The sequence below is a fragment of the Lagopus leucura genome, unplaced genomic scaffold (genome assembly GCF_019238085.1).
Source record: "Lagopus leucura isolate 7727_CA_CO unplaced genomic scaffold, USGS_WTPT01 Super-Scaffold_1, whole genome shotgun sequence".
In the NCBI taxonomy this organism is placed as follows: Eukaryota; Metazoa; Chordata; class Aves; order Galliformes; family Phasianidae; genus Lagopus; species Lagopus leucura.
Genome location: NW_024962250.1, coordinates 20,718,237 through 20,740,307, shown reverse-complemented (window position 1 = coordinate 20,740,307; position 22,071 = coordinate 20,718,237). Strand labels below are relative to the sequence as shown.

Sequence of the window (22,071 nt, the reverse complement as noted above, 5' to 3'; positions counted from 1 at the left end):
TGCTCCTGGCCTCGCTTGCCCTAGGAAGTCCGACGGGGCCGCTCGGACGGGTTCGAGGAAACGCCGCGCGTTTCTCTACACGCACCGGGGAGTATCAGGAGGTTTCGCGGCTCCCGAGCCACGCACCGCCTCAGGCTGAGGCCGCCGGGCGCGGAAGGGTTAACCCCCCCCCCCACCCCCCCCGCGGAAGCCGTAGGGCCGGGCCCCCCCGCCATTCGAACGGCGGCACGTTCCATTCCCGCCGCGGGGCGCCTGCAGCCCCCTCCGCCGCGCCGCTCCCGCTCTCCCCGCCCGCCCGCGGCGCGGCGCCTGCACACTCCACCCTCGCGACCAACGCGGTACGGCCCAGGCGGCGCCGCGCGGGCGGGGACACGGCCCACCTCCCTCCGCACACCCGCGCGGCTCGGGGCGGTGGTAGAGCCCGCTCCTCCCCCGGCGGCGGCGCGGGTGGTGCGTCCCGGCGGCGGCCGCGTCCCGGCCGGCGCCCGCCCCCTCGCCTTGTCATTGATGTTGTTGTTTTTGTCGCAGGAGCCGCAGGCGAGGGCGGGGCCGCCGCCGCCTGTGGCCTCCGCAGCAGCAGCGGGGCTCGGGCCGGCGCCAGGAATGTCGGTGTGCGGGGAGGCGGTGGGCGCCGGCTCCCTGCCCAGCGAGCTGGTGGTGCACATCTTCTCCTTCCTAGCGGGCCCCGACCGGCTGCGGGCCTCGGCCGCCTGCTCGCACTGGCGGGAGTGCCTCTTCTACCCGGCCCTCTGGCCGCGCCTCCGCCTCAGCCTCCGCGTCTCGCCGGCCGAGCGCCCGCGCCTCGAGTTCCTCATGCGCAAGTGCGGCTGGTTCGTGCGAGAGCTGCGCGTCCAGTTCGCCGCCGACAACTACCCGAGCGGCGGGGCGGCGGCGGGCGAGGGCGCGGCGGTGGCGGCGGGCGACGGGGAGGCGGCGCCGCTGTGCCCGCGGTGGCTCGAGCTGCTGAGGACCTACCTGGAGCTGGTGCTGTGCGTGCTCAGCAGCGTTCGCAACAACAGGTACCGAGCGTGCCGCCGGCAGGGGAGGGCAGGGAAGGCGGCGACGGGGAACACAAAGGCCGCAGGGGCGCCTCGGCCTCCCCGGGGCGCGGAATGGGCGGGCAGCGGGGCTCCTCGGGCTGTGTGCGTGCGGGGAGCTAATAGGGGAGTTAGCGTCGGAGCGCTGGAGCGAGACTTCGTTTCTCCCTCACAAAAGCCGCCAAGAAGGCCGCCGGCCCCGGCAAGGAGCTCCCCTGTGAGCCGGGAATGAGGCCTGGCCTCAGCAGGAGGAGATCTTTCTGGTTGCTTACTGTGAACGTGCTTCAGGCGATTCCTCGATCCGCTTGAGCAGTGGATTCCTTTTCCCGTGCTCTGGGCTTAAAATGCGCTCAGATCGCACTTATTCTTTGGTACTGAGTCTTAATTTGCTCAGGTTGGACTTCTAAAATGAAAACGCTTGCTTTCTCTTTGCTTATCTTGCTAACACTCCCACACAGTATCTTTTAAAAACTCAGAGGTCATAATGCACGGCCTCCAGTCAGAAAACCAGACTGTGCAGTGAAGTCACAGTGTGTTGGGAAGCCGTGCAGGCTGCAGGATAGTAAGTGGCTATGTGCTTTCCTACCTGGCAGTGTACATCACCTGCTGGGGGCAAAGCGACCACCGCTGAATATTTTAGGGCATTTCTGCAGATAGTTGTTGGAAAACTATTGGTAGCTGCATTGTGGTACAGCCACCGACCCTGACCCTGAAACAGTTAATAAGCAGCGTGAGGCCTTCACTTCTCCTCTGGTTTGTGTGGGGAAAGCTGAGCTTCAGCTCCTGGTTGGCGTTAAGGGAACACAAGTGCAGCATGCGAAGTCTCACTTTCGGTTCCTAGGCCCTGCGATGCCCGCAGGTACTTCCTGGGGGAACTGCAGCGGTTGGAGGCGCAAGTGTGCTTTTGGACACTGCCTGTGGGTCACAGCTCACCTTCATCTTGATTTGTTTCTTGCCTTGTGAATCCTCAGCCTGCAGGTTTAGCTGCCCTAATCAGTCTCCTCTTGCCTTTCAGAAGAAGCTTTCACTTTGCTGTTGAATCTTGGGGAAATTCAGCTGATATCATACATGACGTCAGTTGATGGTTATCAAATCTGTTATAAATACCGCTAGGTGGATTTCAGCATTTTAAGTGGACAGTTAGAAGCTGCAGGAGATATTGTGTGAGAGATTCCTTGGGGAAAAAAAGTGAAATGCATTATGAGAATGGTTTCGGTGTACTTCACTTTTGGAAGAGAGAGATTTCATGGCGTTATCTCCAGCTAGTGCATTAACACCGCCTTCTGAAGTCCTTTTTACACTTTTTTGTGTGTACAATGTGGCTGAAGACTGCATCAAAACACTTGGTAGTAGCAGTTGTTTCTTCATTGGCTGTTCTCTGGTAGATAAGTGTAGTTCTGTGGTAGGTACGGATGAAAAGTTACCATCTTTGATAACATTTAGTGTCTCTATATATTCTTGATGTGATCTGAAACAGCGGATCACTTGTCTGCTGCTGTTTGACTTTGGAATGAAAAATGTACCACCTGGAAATGCATAGTACCTGGTTATCACAGCAGACTTTTTTCAGTGAGCACAGAAACATGCGAGGGGGATTTACATGAAACAGATGTACATTCAGAATTACTTCTAGAATGAGCTTTTTTTTTCCCTCATAAGCAAGGTTTGGGTTTTATTTTGATACTTTTTTTTTTGGTTCTTGAAAAGTAACTATCCACAACCAGTTTGTTGACATGTAGAATGCTGTCTTTTAGATTTTTTAAGTGAAGCTTTTAGATAGAAATGAGGTGGAAAGAAACGTTAATGTGAGTTAAGTTGCTGCTTGGTTCTCCTTCTTAGTTTACCTCTAAAGTGGAACCATTGTCACCTGCTCAGTGCTTCATTTTATTGGCCGAAGGACTGCAGTCAGTCGCTTTGTTTCTCTGCTTCTGTTTGCTCATCTGTAGCACCAGGGTGATTAATGATTTCTTTTTGTGCTTGCAGAATGTTCTTGTACACGTGATAGCTATTCCAATTTCCAAAATAAAGGAAAAAGCAATGTTTTTAACTTCTCCAGCAACTAAATTGCAGCAGATGCATTCCTTTTGGAACAGGGTTTGAAACAGGATGATTCTTTCATAGCTCCTGTCAGCCCTCCTGATAGCTTTTTGGCAGAGAAATCCAAAGGACTTCCATCTTACGCTTAAGAGCTAGAAAGGGAGAAATCCACTTTAGTAAAATGGTGTGCTGTTTCTTAACCATGTAATCTTGTATGATTTAAATCTGTTGTTAAACAATACAGCAACAACTTCCTCCTTTCAGGAAAAAAAAAAAAAAAAAAAGTTCTTTAAATGAAATTCCTTGAGGATTTATAATACTGCAGGACTTAAGAAAAGACTAACAGAAGGATTAAAGGTAATGCAACTTCTGGATGTCCTCTTGGGTACAGGAGAATGATGGTGTGCTTTCATGCAAATACAGTATTTTCTGTTAAGTCTCTGGAAAAGTATTTTGGAGCAATCTTTGGTAATTCTGATAGAATTAAAGAGGTTGCAGATGCACAGTTAGAAACCCCTGATAGCATTCTGATCGGTATTGGTGCTGGTAGTCGGCATCCACGGCTATGTTGAAGGTCTGTCTGGTGTTTGAGGCAGAGCTCAGGTCAACACAGCTCTCATTCTGTGAGTGAGAGCACATTATTCCAAAATACCACTTTCTTGGCACTGAAACCAAGAGGAGGAGCTCTGAAATTCTGTAATTTCTTAAAAAAAAGAAAGTACCGAAGTGATGTCTGTAGTGGTTTGTAACTTTTCCAGTTGTTCGACAACAAACGAGGCGAATGGAAGTGCAGTATTTAAACTGATGATATTCTACTTAGTAATTAAAAATAAAATGTAGGGGGTGGCATCATGCAACAATATCAAGAGGGGCAAGTTGTTTCCTGGGGTCCTTCAGGGAGCTTCACCATCTGCACCATCACATGCTGCTCTTTGAAAACATAAGTTCCGGGAGGCAGGAAGGAGGGTGACGCTCTGTGCAAGTCTTTTTGGTATGGACTGGAGCTAGTTAAGCAGTCTTTGTTTGATCTGTGCTGTGAAACAAAAATGCAGATTATAGTAAGCTAAGGTGTCTCAGTGAAGGTATCCGCTTTGGAGTTGCCAAACATTTGTGAATCATTCAAAGGAGTAGACTGTGTCTGTATTTGAGGCTTTTTAAGAACTCTCTTCTATTAACTGTAGCGAGCAGCTGGCAACGACAAAACGAACCCCAACCAACCAAAAAAACCCAGGAATCTAGTAGGACAGTGTGTGCCTTATCGCTTTGTTCCTGCTGAATGTAAGCAAGTCCGTTGGGATTTTTTTTTTTTGCATTGCAGAATGGAGGATGGATGTTCAAGAAGGTGCACCAAAACTGAAGATAGAGCATAGCAAGAAGCGTATTACTTTTAGTATACTTTCTGAGCTAGTGGAGTACAAATAGTTATTATATGACAAACAAATACTAAATCCGAAAGAGAATGTTCTTTCCAAGCTATGTGCATTTGTAGTATATATAGTATTAAGACTATGCTGTTGTGACTTTCATCGAAAGAGGACAGTTAACTCCTAAATTATTTTATTTAAATAGCAGTGGCTTTACTAATCCAATGGAGTAAGGGTGAGAGGTGAGCCAGATGCCGCGGAGATTATATTGTCTACAGTAGTGACAGATCTAATACTGAATGGAACTCTGATCACGTTTTTTGATGGTTGTAACTATGCTGTGAGTGGAAGAGTAATCAGATGTTTTCACTGCTTAAATTGTAAGGTGGAAAGCTTTTACTGTGTCTCTATAGTGCGTAGAATGGCAGTGAGACAAATGCAAGCAAACTGTGTGAGGTACTTGTAAATGGTGTTTTGTAAGTCTTATTGCTTATAGGCTCTGAAAGTAACACTGCAGCAGCATTCACTGGGATCTGAGTAGCAATGAACAAGACCTGTGTGTGATGTGAATATGCAGGTGAATCAGAATTGTTCGAAAGATTGCATTTTGTCTTAACTCTCAGAATTAAGTCACTGAAATCAGAAGGTTATGATTGTATAATTAGAATATTGGCTGTGAAGACTGCCTCTCACACCTGATAGATGTTTCTGCTGACTTTCCTGTGTACCAGGCTTTCCTCAAAATCTGTGGGAGACAGAAGAGCGCAGAATACTCTCAATGGTGTTGCCACAGTCTTAAGATTGCCCTGCCATACTTACTCTTCAGTGTGATCAGGCATTGACTTAGATGTGTAGAATATTATGCATGTGGACAGGGCTCAGTTATGTTTAAATACCATCATTACAGTAGTCCTGTATTTCGAATAATTTAATGTGTTTTGATCTCTGAAAAGGCTGTAAAATCTAGGTGCTTTGCTTTGATATTTGACTTGATAGGAGCTTGTGGAGCTTTTAAAGTCATTCAGTCAGCCATAGAAGAAAAGTAGGAGATGTGACAGTGGCTAGATTTCAGCAAGCAGCTCTGTGGTTATTTAATGCAGGAACTTCAAACAGGTCCATAATTATTTGCAGTGGATACCTATTAGGTTCAGACTTAAAAAGGTAAAACCTTGACTCCTTGTCACCTTCTGCTCATCCTGTGGAGGTAGATAACTGGCACCAGAGCTTCCCTGGGCTTTGAGCTTCGTGACTGTATTGTGTTTTCCTAAAAGCTGATCTGCAGTATTAGTGTATGACTAGTAAGCCAGCAGAAGTAAGGATTTCTATGACTTTCTGAATTGTCAGCTGCCAGTTAATTGGCATCTGCTAATTAAGGATGAATTTTACTCTCACAGCCATTTACGATTTTGCTGTGTTCATTTCCAAGGGCAAAGTTTTCCTTGAATGTTTGGAAGTAAATCTAACTTACTGTGTGTATAAATAAATTTAAAAACATCCAGAAAGATCTTTTGTCAGTTAGAAAAATGCAGCAACAACAGCCTGAAAAGAAATACTGCAAAAGAAAGCTGCTCTGAAACTGCTATCATTTTCGTAACTTCTGCTTGATCTTTTTCAAGGCATAGGAAAGATGCAAGTCACAGGAGTGAACTGTAGTGGGGAATGGGAATCTGCCTGTCTGTCTGTCTAACACACTAAGACAAGTCCAGCATAAAACTAGAGGTGGTCTTTCACTTCTTAGGTATTACTTCTGAAAATTGTATCACAATGGACAAATAATCCTCTTCTGTTGACCAGTGTCAGAACAGCTTCCACTACTTTGATGTAACGGAAATCAAACACTGACTGGGATTGCTGGGATCTTTTGCTCCGCTTCCATCAGAAGCTTGTGCTGCCTCAGCTGCTGCATATTTGGGCCCCCCGTTCGTAACCTGGCTACGATACAGGAGTGTTCAGGAAAGGCTTCTCACAGTTGTATTCTGTTAGTGCTTTGAACACAGCATTACATTTGAAAGGGAATAGATAGCTGATGTTTTCACCTGTGACGTTATGTGCCCACGTTCCAAGAATTAAAGGGAACGAGAAAGTACTGCAGGAAGTCGGCTTTATGGTGGTGGCCTCTGTGGTCACTGGAAGCTGACGTTTGCTTTACAGCTAGAATCACCAGTTTGTACATCCCTCCTCCCCTCTATGCTTTGGTCTCTGTCTAGCTCCAAACATGCCTGTACTGCAGGACAGTAGGATGCTTCCCAGAAGAGTTTATGTGTTCCGTATAATAATGTGTTCTTACTACTGTTTTTGTCTTATCCAGAGTGTTTCCTTACAATGTTTTTGTTTTGTATACAGATCCCTTTTTGTTTTGTCATTGCAGGAACCTCCAGAAGTTAAGTCTCTTTGGGGATATAAGCATTCTGCAGCAACATGGAAGTATATCAAACACATACCTCGGCAAGGTTGACCCCGATGGCAAAAAGATTAAGCAGTAAGTTATATTTTGTAAACTGTCAAATATGTTAAAACAATACGTATGAGTTTTTCATGTCTGAAACAGGGACTGAGAAAGCTTCACATTTTTTTATTGGGTGAGAATCAAAATTCTTAAGTTGAATTTGTTTTATTTCTAGTACTTGCATGAAGTACTCTGGTTTTGTGGTCTTCTTTTAGGTGGGAATCCTTTCTTTCATTTTTATATTGTGCTCTAGAAACAACTTCTGTTAAAACAAGAGGAGGGACAGGAATCTTACCAGTACATTTACTATTGCTATACATGGAAAAAAATATACAAGGAGCTCATCTGATGTATTCACTACTGCATGTCCTCAATTCTTGTTGAACTTAAAAGAGGACATAAGCACCAAGAACTTATTTTAAGTTGTATCTCAAAACTAGGTTAGGTATTTGTAGGATTCCTGTAAGATCTTAGCTCACAGTGTGCTTGTTTAGTCTCAGAGGTGTATTTTAGCTTGCCATAATTACACTGCTGTACAGCCTTTGAATGCATATAATCAAAATACCTGGTTTGTGCTCTTTGGAAATGGTGCAAGACAAATTTAAAAGCTACTGACATCTGGAATCAATTATCCCAGAGGAGTTATGCTAAGTTAAATAGTTTATTAGTTCTGTTAAAACTTTCCATATAGATAAAACTTGAATACCCTCATTTTAATTTGTGTCAGTGTAAACATTGTCTGGGTGGCTTGAGAATAAGTACAGCTATTCAAGATCTTTCCTGTTTATTTTCAATGGTTTTAGAACTAGTATGAATATATCGTCAGATCAATGTATGTATGAGAGTGCAACTATCAAACTAAATGCTTGGTCCTTGCGCATCAGAGTACATAGAGATGTGCATTTTTCTTACCCTGTTATGCTTAGAATGCAGAATTCAGAGTAGTTTAAGCTCCTGTTCAGCATATGTACTGTCTGCAGGTAAAAAGCCCTTTTCTTATCTTTTGTGAAAACAAATACGTAATGAAATCATTGTCCTGAGGCTTAGAGAGAGCCATCGAAGCAAGTGTTTACTCAGCTGAGCATACGGTTCAATATTTCTTTGAACTAATAACAAAAATTGCTATGCATACTTCATAGCATAAACAATTCAAAATTAATTTATTATCTGAACTGAAATTAGTCTTTCACATAGATACTGACCTTTGCATGTTTTGGAATGAGGAAACAAATGCTACCTCTTCTTTGTTTTATGAACTAAAGCAGCATGTTTGGAACCTGCTAGTTCTTTTCTAAATTAGATGAAAGTTGGCAGTGAATCATCAGCACTAACAACATTACTTTACTTCAGGAAGTAAATCTTTGTCTTTGTAGTCTTGCCTTTTGCATGTTTGGATGTTTGCATCAGTTAAGTTACAAAACATGGGTGCAAATAGCTAACACTGAAGGATATTGAGCAACCTGTGGAGACAGTGTTAATAGTGGCTGAGGATTTTGGAACCTGTGTGGTGGTAAATGATGCTGTCTCTTTTGGAAGCTTCCTACAATTCAAACAGTTAGAGAAGAAAACATGACACTTCCTCAAGTCCATAGCATGGAACTGAATGTAACAGACCTTGCGTGGAATCTCAGCTGGCACAGAGCCGTTAGGCCGTTTCCCAGTAAAGACTAGCTGTTGCTCTGGGGGAAGAGGAGGCCTTGGGTTACGTTTCCAAAATCCTTCTTTTGCAGTGGTCAGCACATACAATAAATGGGTTTATAATGCCTGTTCTTTTTCTGTATTGCCTATGTGTCCCTGGATACTTTCTAAAATTCTCTTTAGAGCTCGGTTCATCACTATGTGAAAGCTCATTGTAAAGAGTGCATTTGTCTTGAGCAGAGCAAAGCAAAGGCAGTTTAAAGTATTTGCTTTCTGAAATCTGCTTTCTGTGGTTGTTCCATGTGTTTCAGATAGTTTTGTTTCCAAAAGAACCAGTTTTAGCCTCTTACATTAAACAGAACATGGTGACTGATACAGTTTTTAAGCAAATGAGCTCCATATAGGTTTTGTTATTAGGTTTACTTCCTATCCAGGGCCACCAATGCTTTTCTGTACCAGCAGTTGTAGGCTGATGGGGAGCATCCCCTTCACTGCTCTTCACTGGGAGCAAAACTAAGTATGCTTGTTGAGACATCACTGTTCTAAATTGTTTTCTTGCATATGCTGGGCTTTGATTATATTTTGTGTTTGTGTTTGAAACCATGCTTACACTTACATTTTCTAAATGAGCTTTAAGATTGTCACATACATGCTAGGATGAATTTCATACAACATAGTATGCAGTTGAAGTGTAGTTGTAAAATAGGTGTTAATTTCCAGGAATTCACTTAGTGTGTTCTAGAATTTAGACACAATTCAAACTGTTTTTGCAAACTCCAATTAGATGCAGTCTAAAATGAAAAATAGAATGTGTGTAAGAATTTACAGGGAAGGAATAAACCCTTATTAGGGTGATAGAAAGATGTATTTGAAATCTGTTAAACTAAGAGCCTGCAGTTTTTATTGTTCCTCCTGTCTATCCTCATATAAAGCAGGCATTTAAAGCAAGCCGAAAGCAGTCATTGCTAAATATATACTGCAGTGCTGGATCTCTTTTTTTATTATTAAATTGGCAAAGAATTAGAGGAAAGGGTATGGAAAGTTTTCTTAGGACATACGGATGGGTAACCTATCAGCATGAATCTAAATACGTGTATAAATACTTAAATACAAAGTTACATAGCATTAAATCAGTATCAGTTTCCAGTTCTGTGGGTATTAGAACAGTGCTTTTGTAAGCCTAGATGCTTAAATCTTATCAGAAGCACAACTTAAAACTTCAGTGCAGTGAGGTATGGATAGTAGTATTTGACAGAGCATGTCAAAATTGATTTGTCATCTTGTGAGTTGTTCTATAAGCTGTTACAAGCACTAGTGTTGCTTGGACTGTTGCAGAGCAAAGGCTACCATTGCTGTAAATGTTGTGTCTTTCCTAGGTACTGTGATGGCAGTGGGGAGGAAAGCACATACAAACAGGGAGGAGGATAAATGAGGATTGGTCTGTTAATTTTCTTAAACACCAGGACTATGTGACATCAAAGGTGGCAGGTCAAGTGAAAGCAAGAAAAAAGGGGGATAGTACTGCAGAGTTCTTTGTAGTTGGATGTTACAGTTGCGAAGGGTTGGCTCAAAGAGGAATCCGGGCACATTGCTGGAAGTGAGGCCCCTGAGGGTTACTGCAGACCGGAAGCCACCTCTGGCTCAGGAGGTGAGAGCTGAAAGCTTTTAGAGAGGGGAAAATCTCTGAGAAGCATGACTCCTTGTTTCCCTTGTTCTCTTTCCTCTTTTTATGGTGTTTGTGCTTTTCTGCTGTCAGTCACGATATGGAGCCTTTAGATTCGCCTGGACATTATCTTGAATATAGATATGGGGATAAGAATAATAACTTTGTAGCATTGTTTTGAGCATAGATGTGAATTGTTTGTGTGTGTTATTCAACAATAAAGGAGAAAGAGGTCTATGGAAAACATTGCTTGATTTGAGGCACAAAAATTCCTGCTAGGTTCCTACTGGATGGATTTGCCTTATTTCTTCAAGTCTCAAAGACCTGTCATAGCCTAGCTCAGTTGCTTCCCTTAAATGCTGATTTTGCCTTAGAGCTGACTGAAATTTGAGATTAGACTCATCTATATTTGCAGCCTAGTGTGTATGTGCTCACTGAACATCTTTGGGCAGAGAGAGATCATTTGGATCCCTAACAGCTGTGGGATGAGGACTGGAAAACTGTTTCTTTTGAAGAAGTTGGTAGAGTAGGACTGTAGTATTGGTATTTGGTATTCAAATCTTACCTTAAAATACCTTTTTGGATTACATATCTAACTTAAAGAACATTCTTGCATTTAGAACAACCTAATAGGAGTTGTGGGAGATAGGAGAGGTGGGATGCATAAGAGGAAGTGTGTAATAATCATACAGTGCTATACATCACATGAGGACTCTGATGGTGTTAGAACTGCCTCCCACTGGTGATCTAGGATCAAAATGTCACCAGATCCAAGCTACTCCTGTAATGTGTCAAGCTGTTGACACTGAAAAATCCAGTCAGCTGTATATTCAGAATTGTTTCAAAACTATCATGTGTTTGTTCTTTACCCTTCAATGGGGAAAATCAAGCAATAGGTTTTGGATTATTCTAACATGGAGAAACTTAATTTTTTGCAACTTTTCAATGAAAATGACTTTTTGTCCATTTTAATTTGCAGTTCTAGAGAGGCTGGCTAACAAATACGAGAAGCTGTTTTTAAAAACATGGTTATTGCTTTTAAAAACATTATAGGTTTTCTTATTTGCATAACCTTAATGCAGTTGTGGGAAGGTGCTAGCATGTGCTAGGATACGTGCTGAGAAGTACAAAAGGAAGATTCATAGTGCAGCACTGCAATTGAACGATGAAGTGCATTGTTTTTTTTTTTTGGTCAGGATAGTTTACAGTTCAAACATTTGAAGCGCAGTGAAGGCTGAAGTCAGCAGCACGTTGTGTTCTAACCTTTGTAATTGCCAATAAACTGATGGTAGTACCTTTAGGATAAAGCCATAAATAAAAAGGGGAAGGAACAATTCTTCAATGGGGAAAAAAAATAGACTGATATGCAATTGGTAACACTAAACCATGTTTAACAGCATCGTTATCTGTTTTGTTTACTTACAGAATTCAGCAGCTGTTTGAAGAGATACTGGGCAACAGCAGGCAATTGAAATGGCTGTCCTGTGGGTTTATGCTGCAAATAGTAACTCCCACATCATTATCGTCCTTATCAAACCCCATAGCCAACACCATGGAACATCTGAGCTTATTGGACAACCACATCCCTGGTAACACCACTCTCATCACTGCAGTTGAATTGGAGCGCTTTGTCAATCTGCGTTCGCTCGCTTTGGATTTCTGTGATTTTACGGCTGAAATGGCAAGAGTCCTGGCTGACAGCAACCATGTGCCTTTGCATCGACTGTCTCTCCTGGTCCACAGCGTTTCCATTATGCACAAGTCATTGGACAGTATGCCAGAAGATGAGAATTGGAAGGCGCTAACGCGCAACAGCACCAATCTTCGGGTCTATATCATGGCTTTTGATGTAAAGAGCGATGATATGTTAAGGATTCTTAAGCCCAGTATTCCCCTAGAGAGGATTCACTTTGACAGCTACATCACTTGTGTTTCTGGAGCTGTTGTTGACCTCATATCCAGGCAGTATGATAAGTTCCTCACTCATTTTATACTAATGAATGATGTCATAGATATGTCTGGCTTCCCAGATCTTAGTGACAACCGGAACGAAGATCCACTTGTCTTATTAGCCTGGAGGTGCACGAGGCTCTCTCTCCTAGCTGTTCATGGTAGGTAATACGTTGTGTGAGCACGGTACGTGACTGAAACGCTTAGAATATTTCAGCTTTTCTAACTGTAATGAGCTTCTGCAAGAGTCATGTTCAAGAGTCTGCTGTGTGGTCACTATACAAACTGTTGTAGTTCATACTGGTATTTTCACTTTTGAAAATAGGAAATTTGTGTGTTTACTTATCTTCAATATACTTGTAGCTTATGAAATTTGGATGAGAGATCACGTATGATTTTGTGACTGCTCACAGAATCGAGCACTAAGAGCTGAGTGTTCCAGGAGGCACAGTGCAGGTTTCCTTCATGTGGCTGGGTATATGGATGTGAATGCTGCAGAAGCTTGCTGTGTGTGCCATGAGGTCACAGGCTGTTAAGATTAGATGATTGTACTTCCTGTTTGTGTAACTAACACAGGTTAAGTGCCTCGTGACTGAGGGGAAGGAAGTCTGTTACCAGCTTGGTAACACTGGCAGCAGATGAAGGTGGTGTGCAAAATTTGAGACCTCTCTACTTGAAGTGTGGGGGAGAAAAATATAATGTGGAAGAGGTTACCTTGCTGAGTGCATTGATTTCACTGGTAATACTATAACTAGGTTTATCTCACCTTTTTGCTGTGTAATTGTAAATCAAAAAGAAGTGCACGCTTACATTCAGCTTTATTAGAAGTTAGAATCATTTTTAAGGCACCTGAAACTGAAACAGTGCAGAGTGGTTGTTTTGGTTTGTGCTGGAAGTGGCTTACAAAGAGCGAGCTTGCTGATGCATGAAGGAGTTAAGGGATGACTCTGTTCTGTTACGTAAGAATGAATGGCCATTTCCTCAGGCAGCTTGCAGGAGTAAATCTCCAGTTACTCAGCACAAACAGGAGACATCTTCAGCAGCAAAAGTGGTACATTCAGATCTCAGCTGAAGTCAGAAAGTCCTGCTGTATCCTCCCCTTACAGTTTCACAGATTGGCAAATGACCATACCTCTCAGTAAAGGTGGATTTTAGCAGTTTCTCTAACACTAAATTGAAGTTTCAGGGCCTTTTAGAATAAATAAATAAAATCAATTTACCTTCTTCCTACAACAGGAGAATCTCCTAATACATTATTTGAATTCAAAAAGATGGTAAAATACCTGTCTATAAGCTAGTGTGTCACCTGTTATAAGTGCACAATATATTACTCTGTGCAGAGTGTTGGGAAGGCAAACACTTTTTACAGTTTTTCTATCAAAGGATTGTTACTGCATCTTCTGTGGAGATTTTTGTATACCTAGGAGACAGAAGGGCCAAACATCAACCACACACTGATGTTGAAATTCAGAATTCAGATTCTTTTCCCCTTCTTTTCTCTCCTCTTTGTAGACCAAGTTAGCTAAGCTGCTTATAAGTTACTACTAATTTTCTTAATTCTTATTTTTACTTTTTTAAGTTGTGAGTAGGACTTCTCTGTTACTGTTAGTATATGCATCTTTCTTCTTGAGTGCTAACACTGAGAAGAATATGGCTAGGAAGAAAGATCTAGAATGCTGTGGTGGTTCAGTATAGCATCTTATTCTCATGCTTGTTTTTTTTTTTTTTTTTTTTTTTTTTTTGGTTTGTTTATCTAATAATTGTTTCTTGTGCTCTTGTTACATTTCTTGTGATGCTACCAAGCTTCCTTTAAGAAAACTTTTTATTTATTTATTTATTTTTTATTTAAAAAAAGGCAATATTTGTTTGAGGAGACATGATTGGCTCAATTTGTAAGTGCATGGGTTTCTTTCCGTTAGATGAGAAGCAGTTATTCTTCAGTTTCTAATATTTTTGAGAGATTTTCCCTCTTCTGCTTTTAGTTTACTCTGGAAGTCTTTGATCCATGCTTAGCTTTGGCTGCCACTTGGCACTGACAAAAGGAGGGAGAGAGAACGTGTCTGAAGGTCTCTCTTTCTCGGATACCTCAGGAGCCTTTTCTGACATCTGTGTGAAGTCGTATCATTGTCCCACCAAGGTGGCATCATTAGGAGCACAGGAGAGCCAAGCCAAGGATATTAACTGCTGCTGGCAGCATGTAGGAATGGTGTGAGGAGTGTGTTGTCTTTGGAGATGGGGATGGTAGAATAGACAGTGGTATGATCTGGCCATCCGCAGGGCCTGAAATCCTTAATTTAAAAGAAAGACATTTCATGTGGAGTTCCGAGATATTTTGTGCTGTAAATGTGCTGTATTACCTGTGTAATCCTCAGTGTTATTCTGTGTCAGAGCAAAGCTAAAGCTGACATGTGCACCAGCAAGGGAAAACCGCTGTTCATGGTGTGTTTGATGTTTGATGTAAGGAAGCGATTATTCCTTGTTACCTCTGGAATACTTCAGCTGAGCAGAGGCTTCTTTGCTGCTGGAAAGTTCCTGAGAAACTTGAGGCAAAACTTTTGAAAAGAAGATTTAAAATAAGATTAACTGGAAAAAAAAAAATCTGGCAGTGAAAAGTTACAGCAAAAGCCGTGTACCTGAGCCCCAGGTGGCACAGGGGATTCAACCACAGTTGTTGCCCCTTTTATTCTTCATGGCTTTTTTTTTTTTCCATTACCTTTCTTTACTGTCAAAATGACTGAAGGTATTGTGAGCTCCTTCAAGGCCTGAGAGGAGTATAGGTCACAGAAGTGCAATTTTCCATTGGGTTTTATGTCCTACAGCCTCACTGACAGCGTTATCTTTTGATTCTCTTGTGCCTGCAGGTAAAGCCTCAGCAGATGAGAATTGCAGGAGTTCATACATTCTGAATGGTTGATGTCTTAGAAATGAGCCAAAGACACATTTGTGGGGTTCCTTGTTCAAAAACTACTTTGAGCAAAATATCTGTAGGAGTTTTTACAGACAAAAAGTTGGGGAAAAAAATATACATGAAAATTTCTCCTTTCTTTAATCTCTCACTACAGTTTTCCTCATTCTTTAATCAGGTGTCACGATAGTTCATGATGTAGAACATGCTTATTGCCTTCCTGAAGACCAGACCATGGCTGGTTGTTATTCCTCCAGCAGCATGCTTTCCCAGTTCTGATACTGCACAGACGGCAGCTTTACTTAGACTCTTAAGTGTGCATTTGCCCAGGAGGCACCTGGGAGAATGATGATGATGAAGGCAGAAATGAGCCTTTTTGTTTTGCAATGGAAGGGCTGACTTGCAGAGCTTTCAAAAAAGGGAAGTTCCCAAATACTCTGTGTTTTGCACCTGGACAAGGAAAAGCTTAGCCAAGATACAGAAAACTAGCAGGTAACTGCAGAGTAAGTGTTTTGAAAGAGGGATGCTAATACACAGTGATTGGAAGAGAGGGAAGGTTTATAATTATGTTTAATCTCAGGTAGAATAAAAAGATATATGTAGATTTTTTTTTTTTTTTACAGTGGTGGGACCTGCTTCCTGGAGAGGCTTCTGTTCTGTTTATTTTCCATCAAGGCTACCTCTAAGGCAATAAAAGCTAACTCTGGTTTTCTTTCCTAGCAAAAATACAGATTTAAAATAGTCCTTTTATATATCCACTTTAAATAGTTGATTAGTTGCTTCTTTGTGATTTATTTATAAGTAGGTGACAGAAGGTTTGATATTGTAGTTACAACTTAACTTGTACCAAAGAAGTTGATACAAACAGTGAAACAATTCAATATAGAAAAACTTTGAACTAACTGAAATTATTCTGATATTTCCTTATTATAAATGTAAAATTGAACTTTCCTACTTGCAACCAAAGCTGAAATTGGGAGGGGAATTCTGCCAGACACAAGATGACAAAGTAAGTTGGGAAGGATTTTAAGATGATCGGACATTAAATACTTCCATAAGAAATGCCATACTGCAAAATCACACAGCGCTTTTTTTCCCCCTACAGGTTACACAGTTTGGGCTCACAATCTCATTGCAATTGCTCGTCTTCGTGGCTCTGATCTGAAAGTGCTGGAAGTCACAGAGGAAAGCATTGATTTTGACCAAGGAGAGCTGGCCGACCAGGATGTGGATCCAGTACATAATCTCATTGAGCAAGTATCTCTCGGGTTGGGTCGACCTTGGCATGCAGTCATGGACATAGAGCTGCTCAGTGTCTTCACTGAGCCAACTCGTCATTTTTACAGAGAGATGCAAAGCTTCAGTGAAGGCATTTAGCTCCTTATTTACAGTTCCTGTGGTTACATATGCAAGTAGGGTCCTATTATGTTTTGTTTTTTTTTTTTCAGTAGCGTGAATTAACCCCTTTTGTGCTGTGTTTAATCAGTATTAGCTATATAGAATTACATATGTGTATTCTACTTCTTGATCAAAGAACGTAGTCGGGTATTGGTTTAGAAGCTGAAAGTGGCAGTGTTTAGGGTTTTCACGGTTAATGGACTTGTCTACCAAACCTTACAGAGAAGCAGCCAAAGGCTGTCTGAGGTTGCCGGCTAACTTTATTTTTATTAACTGCATTTTGAATTATTTTTGCTATTATATCGGAGTTCTGTGCTCAGGAGCCAGCTGCTTTTGATATCCATATCCATAGCCCAGTGGATTTCTATGCTGTCATTGTTTGCTTAATCTGGTAGCATGCTACTTAATAGGCTTAAAAGGAAGAGAGGTCTATCCAGGGCTGTTCGTTGTTAGACTCTCGCCTTGCTTCGTTTCACATACCGGTTCTGAAGCATGCCCTGCTACCGCTCCCAGTTCTCCTTGGCTGTCAAGCAGTGCTGTGAAACACTCGCTTTTCAGATAGCCGTACTTGCAGATTCACTCCATGCTCCGTGGTGTTTCGAGTTCTTTGTGTAAACTCCTCCTAGTTTATTCTCATCTTCTGTCGTGTTCCTCAGAAGTTAGCTTTGGGCCAAAGTTTAAGAGAGAAAAACTAGGAAGTGCACTCCGATGAGGTAGAAGCATAACAGTAAAGGCTTCAGTATAAAGGTATACACCTGCAAACAAACATTAGTCGTGAAATCCCTAGCAACTAAGTCACTGGATTTTCTCTGTCAGCGCCTGTGTCAGCTGCCAAAGAATAGATTAAAAACGAAGAAGTGCCCACATGCTGGCAGGGGCAGGCCAGCTTCTGGCCAGCCAGATACTGCTAGATTGTAATATATAAGGTCGAATTTCGACCTGTGGTACACAGCTGTGCTGTGGCTCAGTCAGCAACCTCAGAACTCTTAACAAACATGCACCTGTTTCACTGTGAATAGTGAATGTAAAGGAAGGAAAGGAAACAAATACAAAGCTTGTTCTATCACAGGTATGAGCTGCTACGATGCATGAAGAACATTCCATGAAGTATGTTTTAAAATCTTGTTATATCTGAGAGGCTTTAAAAGCCGATTTAACTGTTTCAGGGCAACCGCGGTACAGACGTGGTCTCTGTGAGACTTCCACCTGACCCCAGTTTTAAGTGGTACGAATGTTGTGCATTTAATGTTTAAAGGACAGTCTGCAATAATAAAGTAAGTGGCCAACGTGGGTGCCCAGCAGTGCTGAGACCTGGCTGCTATATTGTAAGCTTTGGAAAACACAATTTATGCAACAGATGTCCAGATATGATTCTATTTATGGAAAAAGTTTATATGTGTTTTACAAATGGTTTTACCATCTTATATTAAAATGACCTTTTGACAGGTGTGCGCTGTTTTGTCTCCAGTGAGCACATACCATGCGGATTTTATATGTACATCAGTAGAGTGAATCCACTGGCACAGTGTGTGTATATGCCAGATGTGGTGAGATTTTATCTTATAAATGTGATCAGATTAAAAAATAAACTCCTGACAGAAAATGTAAGGAAACCAGCTGAATGTTTGAATTGATGACTGATGTTGTATGGTTTATGTTAAATGTATATTCTTTTAATCAATAAATAAAGCATTAAAAATTGATCACTGTATAAAATATTTTGTTGTATCAGCATGAGAATTTCTAGACTTAAATTGCAATGATCATTCATAAGCTGTGTATAACTGGTAGCTCCCATTGTGTTTAGGTCAAAGAAAGAGTCTAAAATGTCATACAGCAGTTTCTATTACTTGGCTGAATTTTGTCAATGTTTTTGGAGGGGAGGGGAAAGGTGCTTTGCTGAAGCTCAGACTACCAGACCAGTTAGCACAAACGATATATCACAATATGACTTACTAGACTGATACAGTAAACTGTGGATTGTAGAATATAGAAGACTATTTTGAGAAATTCCTGCATCCGTTGCAATTGCTTAAATCAAAATCTAATGTGATCTAGAAAAATGTGTAGTACTCTTTTTGGTGTCCCACTATTAAATAGATTATGAATACCCACAATGCTTCAGTTGACATTTTATCCGCACTCAGAGTACGTAGCTGTGTATTCTGAATGAAAATTGCAGATGTCTGATAAGCTGGTGGAGCTGCCGTGCCCTGCAGCGGCTGACTGTGCTGTGAGAATTGTTGGAGTGGCTGTTCAGTGTGTGCGTGCCAAGCACGGGTTTGGTTTGAGCTTCTGAATTTCATTTTGTGACAGCCCAAACCACTACTAGGCTGCACTGCTTGTCGGTTGAGCACTGTCCTAGATCTTGTAGCTCTGGCAAGCGAGAGCATTTAACAGTTTGCTGGAGAGAGAAGTAGATTTTGCTGTGGGTAATAAGTAGATAAATATGACTACAGCTTTTAATTTTCCAGTAAAGTGAAATATCGGGACACAGTCGTGGTGCCTTCTGGGGCTCAGCTTCACAGGGGAGGTTTCTGTAGCAGTTAAATCTGACAGGGATGTTCAGCATCATCTGGGCCTTAAATCTGGTTACAAAGTGATAGAAGGATTTCTGGCAGCTCCCATGCAAGTTGCTGAAGATGTCGTGTCCTCAGAGTTGCAGAATGTTAATTTTTTTCTCTGCAGACTACAGTGTTTCTGTGCATAGCTGCATTATTTACTGTAGTTGGGACTTGTTTAGCTTCATTACCTCGATGTTTGTAGTCTGTTTTCTGATTTAAATTAGTGTAATGTTAAAAGGTGAGGTAAGGGGCAGGAGAGTTTGGCCACTTGTCAGTGGTAGAGAAGTGTGCAGTCCTTTCACTATGCTGAAAATGGGCTGTCTCTATGGGGGTTAGTACTGTGGTGAAATACTAGGAACTACTATTGCTGTTAGTACTTCAGATGTGATTCCTCCTTCAGCTTGAAGTCTAATGTCTGGATATGGTTTGTGTTCCAGGTTGAATTCATTGTGCTTAGTCTGTATACTGCAGTGAACCTTTGCTCTTCAAGTATAGGGATCTGCAAGGCGAGTGGCTGGAGAAACAGAGACCTTCAGCAGAGTTGGAAAGGTACACCTCTGGTTCTGTTTCCTTAGAAACAAGTAACAGTTGGCCCTTTCCGGGTGGTTGTGCATTTAGCAGTAGTTTGAATTAGTGGTACCAGGATGAAGGGATTCAAATTAAAAGCAGCTGTAAATCAAATGGCGGGCAAGTTGGTCCTAATGTAGAAAATACCACTCTACTTTGAGAGGGGCCAGAGGAGCTATGTGAAATTGCTTCGAGTTTGCATAATCCCAACAAGAATTTTTTTTTCTTTTTGTTTTTCCTAAAAAGACGGGGGTGTTAAGTTAGTCTTGTTGCATTTTGGATTTAGCAGCAGGAAGTTGGAACACAAGCCCTTCATTGTTACAGCCCATTGCTCCTTCCCAGTGGGGGGAGCAGGGATTTCCCTGCACACGCGCTCCTGTGATCCTGCTCAGGCAAGCTTATGTAACCCATTTCGTGAACTACTACTCTGTCCTACTTCCTGGTGCATAAATATGAGCTTGTTTTTGTTGCTTGCCTGCAAATGCAACTTTGGGATACTGCTGGAAAAAAAGAAAAAGTGCCATTCTGTTTGCAGGATGCTCCAATCCATGCCTGTTCTGTATTATCTTTAGTCCAGTTAGTTTTCATTTTGCCTGCGGCTCCCTGCCATTGTGGGCATGGAGTCCACTGTTTTGGTGGAGGAACAATTGTATTTTGAAGACAGTTAATTATAAGCTAAAACAAATATTTAGCTCTGCATCTGTTCAGATAATGGAGCTACACTTACAAGTACTTTTGGGATTAAAAAAAAGTTTGTTCTGTTGGCAGTATTACCAACATTAAGGGCCTCGGTGACTTCGGCTGTTTTCTACACATGGGGTTATTGGCTGACAGTTGGTGCTTCTGGCTGTTCTTAGGGCTGATGCAAAGGTGGATGTATAAGCTGGACAGCTGCTTTTAGGGGCCTGGTTAAGTCCCACAGGCCAACTTAGAGCCTCTGGAAAGCAAATCATGGCTAAAAGTGATGCAACAGCTGAACTAAGCTAAACAGCAGTTAAAGATTTCAACACATGAACCTTTAAAGTGCCTGCTGCCAGTTTTCATTGGCCAGTAGCTTAAATAAAGGGCTTATCTAAATGCCTTTGACTAAATTAGAAAGAATAAAGAAATAGCAAGGAGGAGCCATGGGGCAGTTCTGCAGCCAAAATAAGCCTATGGGAAATAAGGTTAAGAGCAGGAGTGTTACAGAAAGAAAAGCTCACTTTGCAGACTTGATCTAAGCAAGCAGTTACAAAAAAAAGTGTGCTGGAGCTTTCTGGAAACTTCTAATTATGGGGTGTGGTAGCTTGTGAGAGTAGAGCAAGTGTACAGACTTGGTTAACATTAAAAACTGTTTTCTGTGTGTGTGCACGTGTGGAGAATGGGGGAATGGCAGCTTGCTGCCCACTGCTGCTACTCTCAGTGGAGCCTTAGCTAAAAACAGTTTTTCTGTTTTTTAAAGGGTTCCTTACCAGATGACTGCACTGTAATTACATGGTTTTCAAGTTGAAGTGTGTTAGAGCCTTAACAACACCAACTGACAAGAGCCAGCAGCTTCTAGCAGGGGCCTTTAGACTGTATGACAGCAGGTAAATATGGAGCAGGGCTCTGTTCTGATACAGCCTGTCACCTCAATGAGAATCTGTGCCCTGGTTGCAGGAAGGCTGCTTTGGCTGCTCTAACAATCACTACCATGGGGCAAGAAACAGAGATGCCACTTTTCTTGTGTTCCTCAGTTCTGCTTTTTTTTTTTTTTTTTTTTTTTGGTGAAACTTAACACTCACTACAAAGTGTGTATGGACACAATTCTAAAACCTTTTTCTAGCCCCTAAAACAATTATGTTTGGGTTTCTTTTAAATGCACGTTTGTCTTAGCAGCATGTTCTTGACAACTTTTGTTGCTTCCCTTTTGCAAAGTATGTTGGTTATACTTGCTTCTGTGCTCTTTCCAGGCAAGAAAGGAATTTTATCTTTCTTTGCTCTTTCAATTATCTGTAATATTACATGGTTACAGAAGTCTCCTACCATGCTGTATGGCTACTTGGTTGATAAATGCTGATGGCTCTCCAGCCGTGCAGAGTTGAAAGAATGAAGACTGTAAGCTTGGCGAGTGCTTTTGTTTAGTTTTGTCCCTTGTTAGTGTTAGAACACTGTTAAACTGAATTCATGCTGGGACAGAAAAAAAGCAAACAAAAAATACTAACTAGGGCTTCAGCTGCTGTTTACCGTGGCCACGCATCTACCAACAATTGTCTGGTGATGCTGAAGTATCACATACAGTTTTAAGATGGTAACTCCTTGCTTTCACAGCATCTTGACTTACAAAAACAGAACACCTGCAATGAAACATACCTTAGGCTAGCAGTTTTCAGTGGTGATAAGAGTTGCTTCACATTTCCTTTCCTTTGTGCCACAGTGGTAAGTTGCTGGCATCTTCCATTCTGTGAAGCTTTCTCAACTGAAAGATCACCTACAAGTCATTAACAGAGTATGTACGTAGTTGGGTTCCTCTTCCCTTCCCTA

General features: G+C 42.0%; 1 protein-coding gene across 2 annotated transcripts; it reads left to right on the top strand.

Moving 5' to 3' along the window:
• Positions 1-507: 507 nt before the first annotated feature.
• FBXO33 (F-box protein 33) lies at positions 508-19,555 on the top strand. Of its 2 annotated transcripts, XR_006178210.1 has the most exons (5): positions 508-1,019; positions 6,807-6,917; positions 11,611-12,296; positions 16,146-17,963; positions 19,440-19,555. XR_006178210.1 is itself a non-coding variant. In XM_042867821.1 (4 exons), the coding sequence occupies exons 1-4, from the start codon at positions 508-510 to the stop codon at positions 16,415-16,417; spliced, it is 1,581 nt and encodes a 526-aa protein (XP_042723755.1). In that variant the 3' UTR covers positions 16,418-18,141. The 2 variants fall into 2 exon arrangements, 1 of the variants encoding a protein (XP_042723755.1); XM_042867821.1 differs by lacking the exon at positions 19,440-19,555 and having other exon boundaries at positions 16,146-18,141.
• Positions 19,556-22,071: the final 2,516 nt, after the last annotated feature.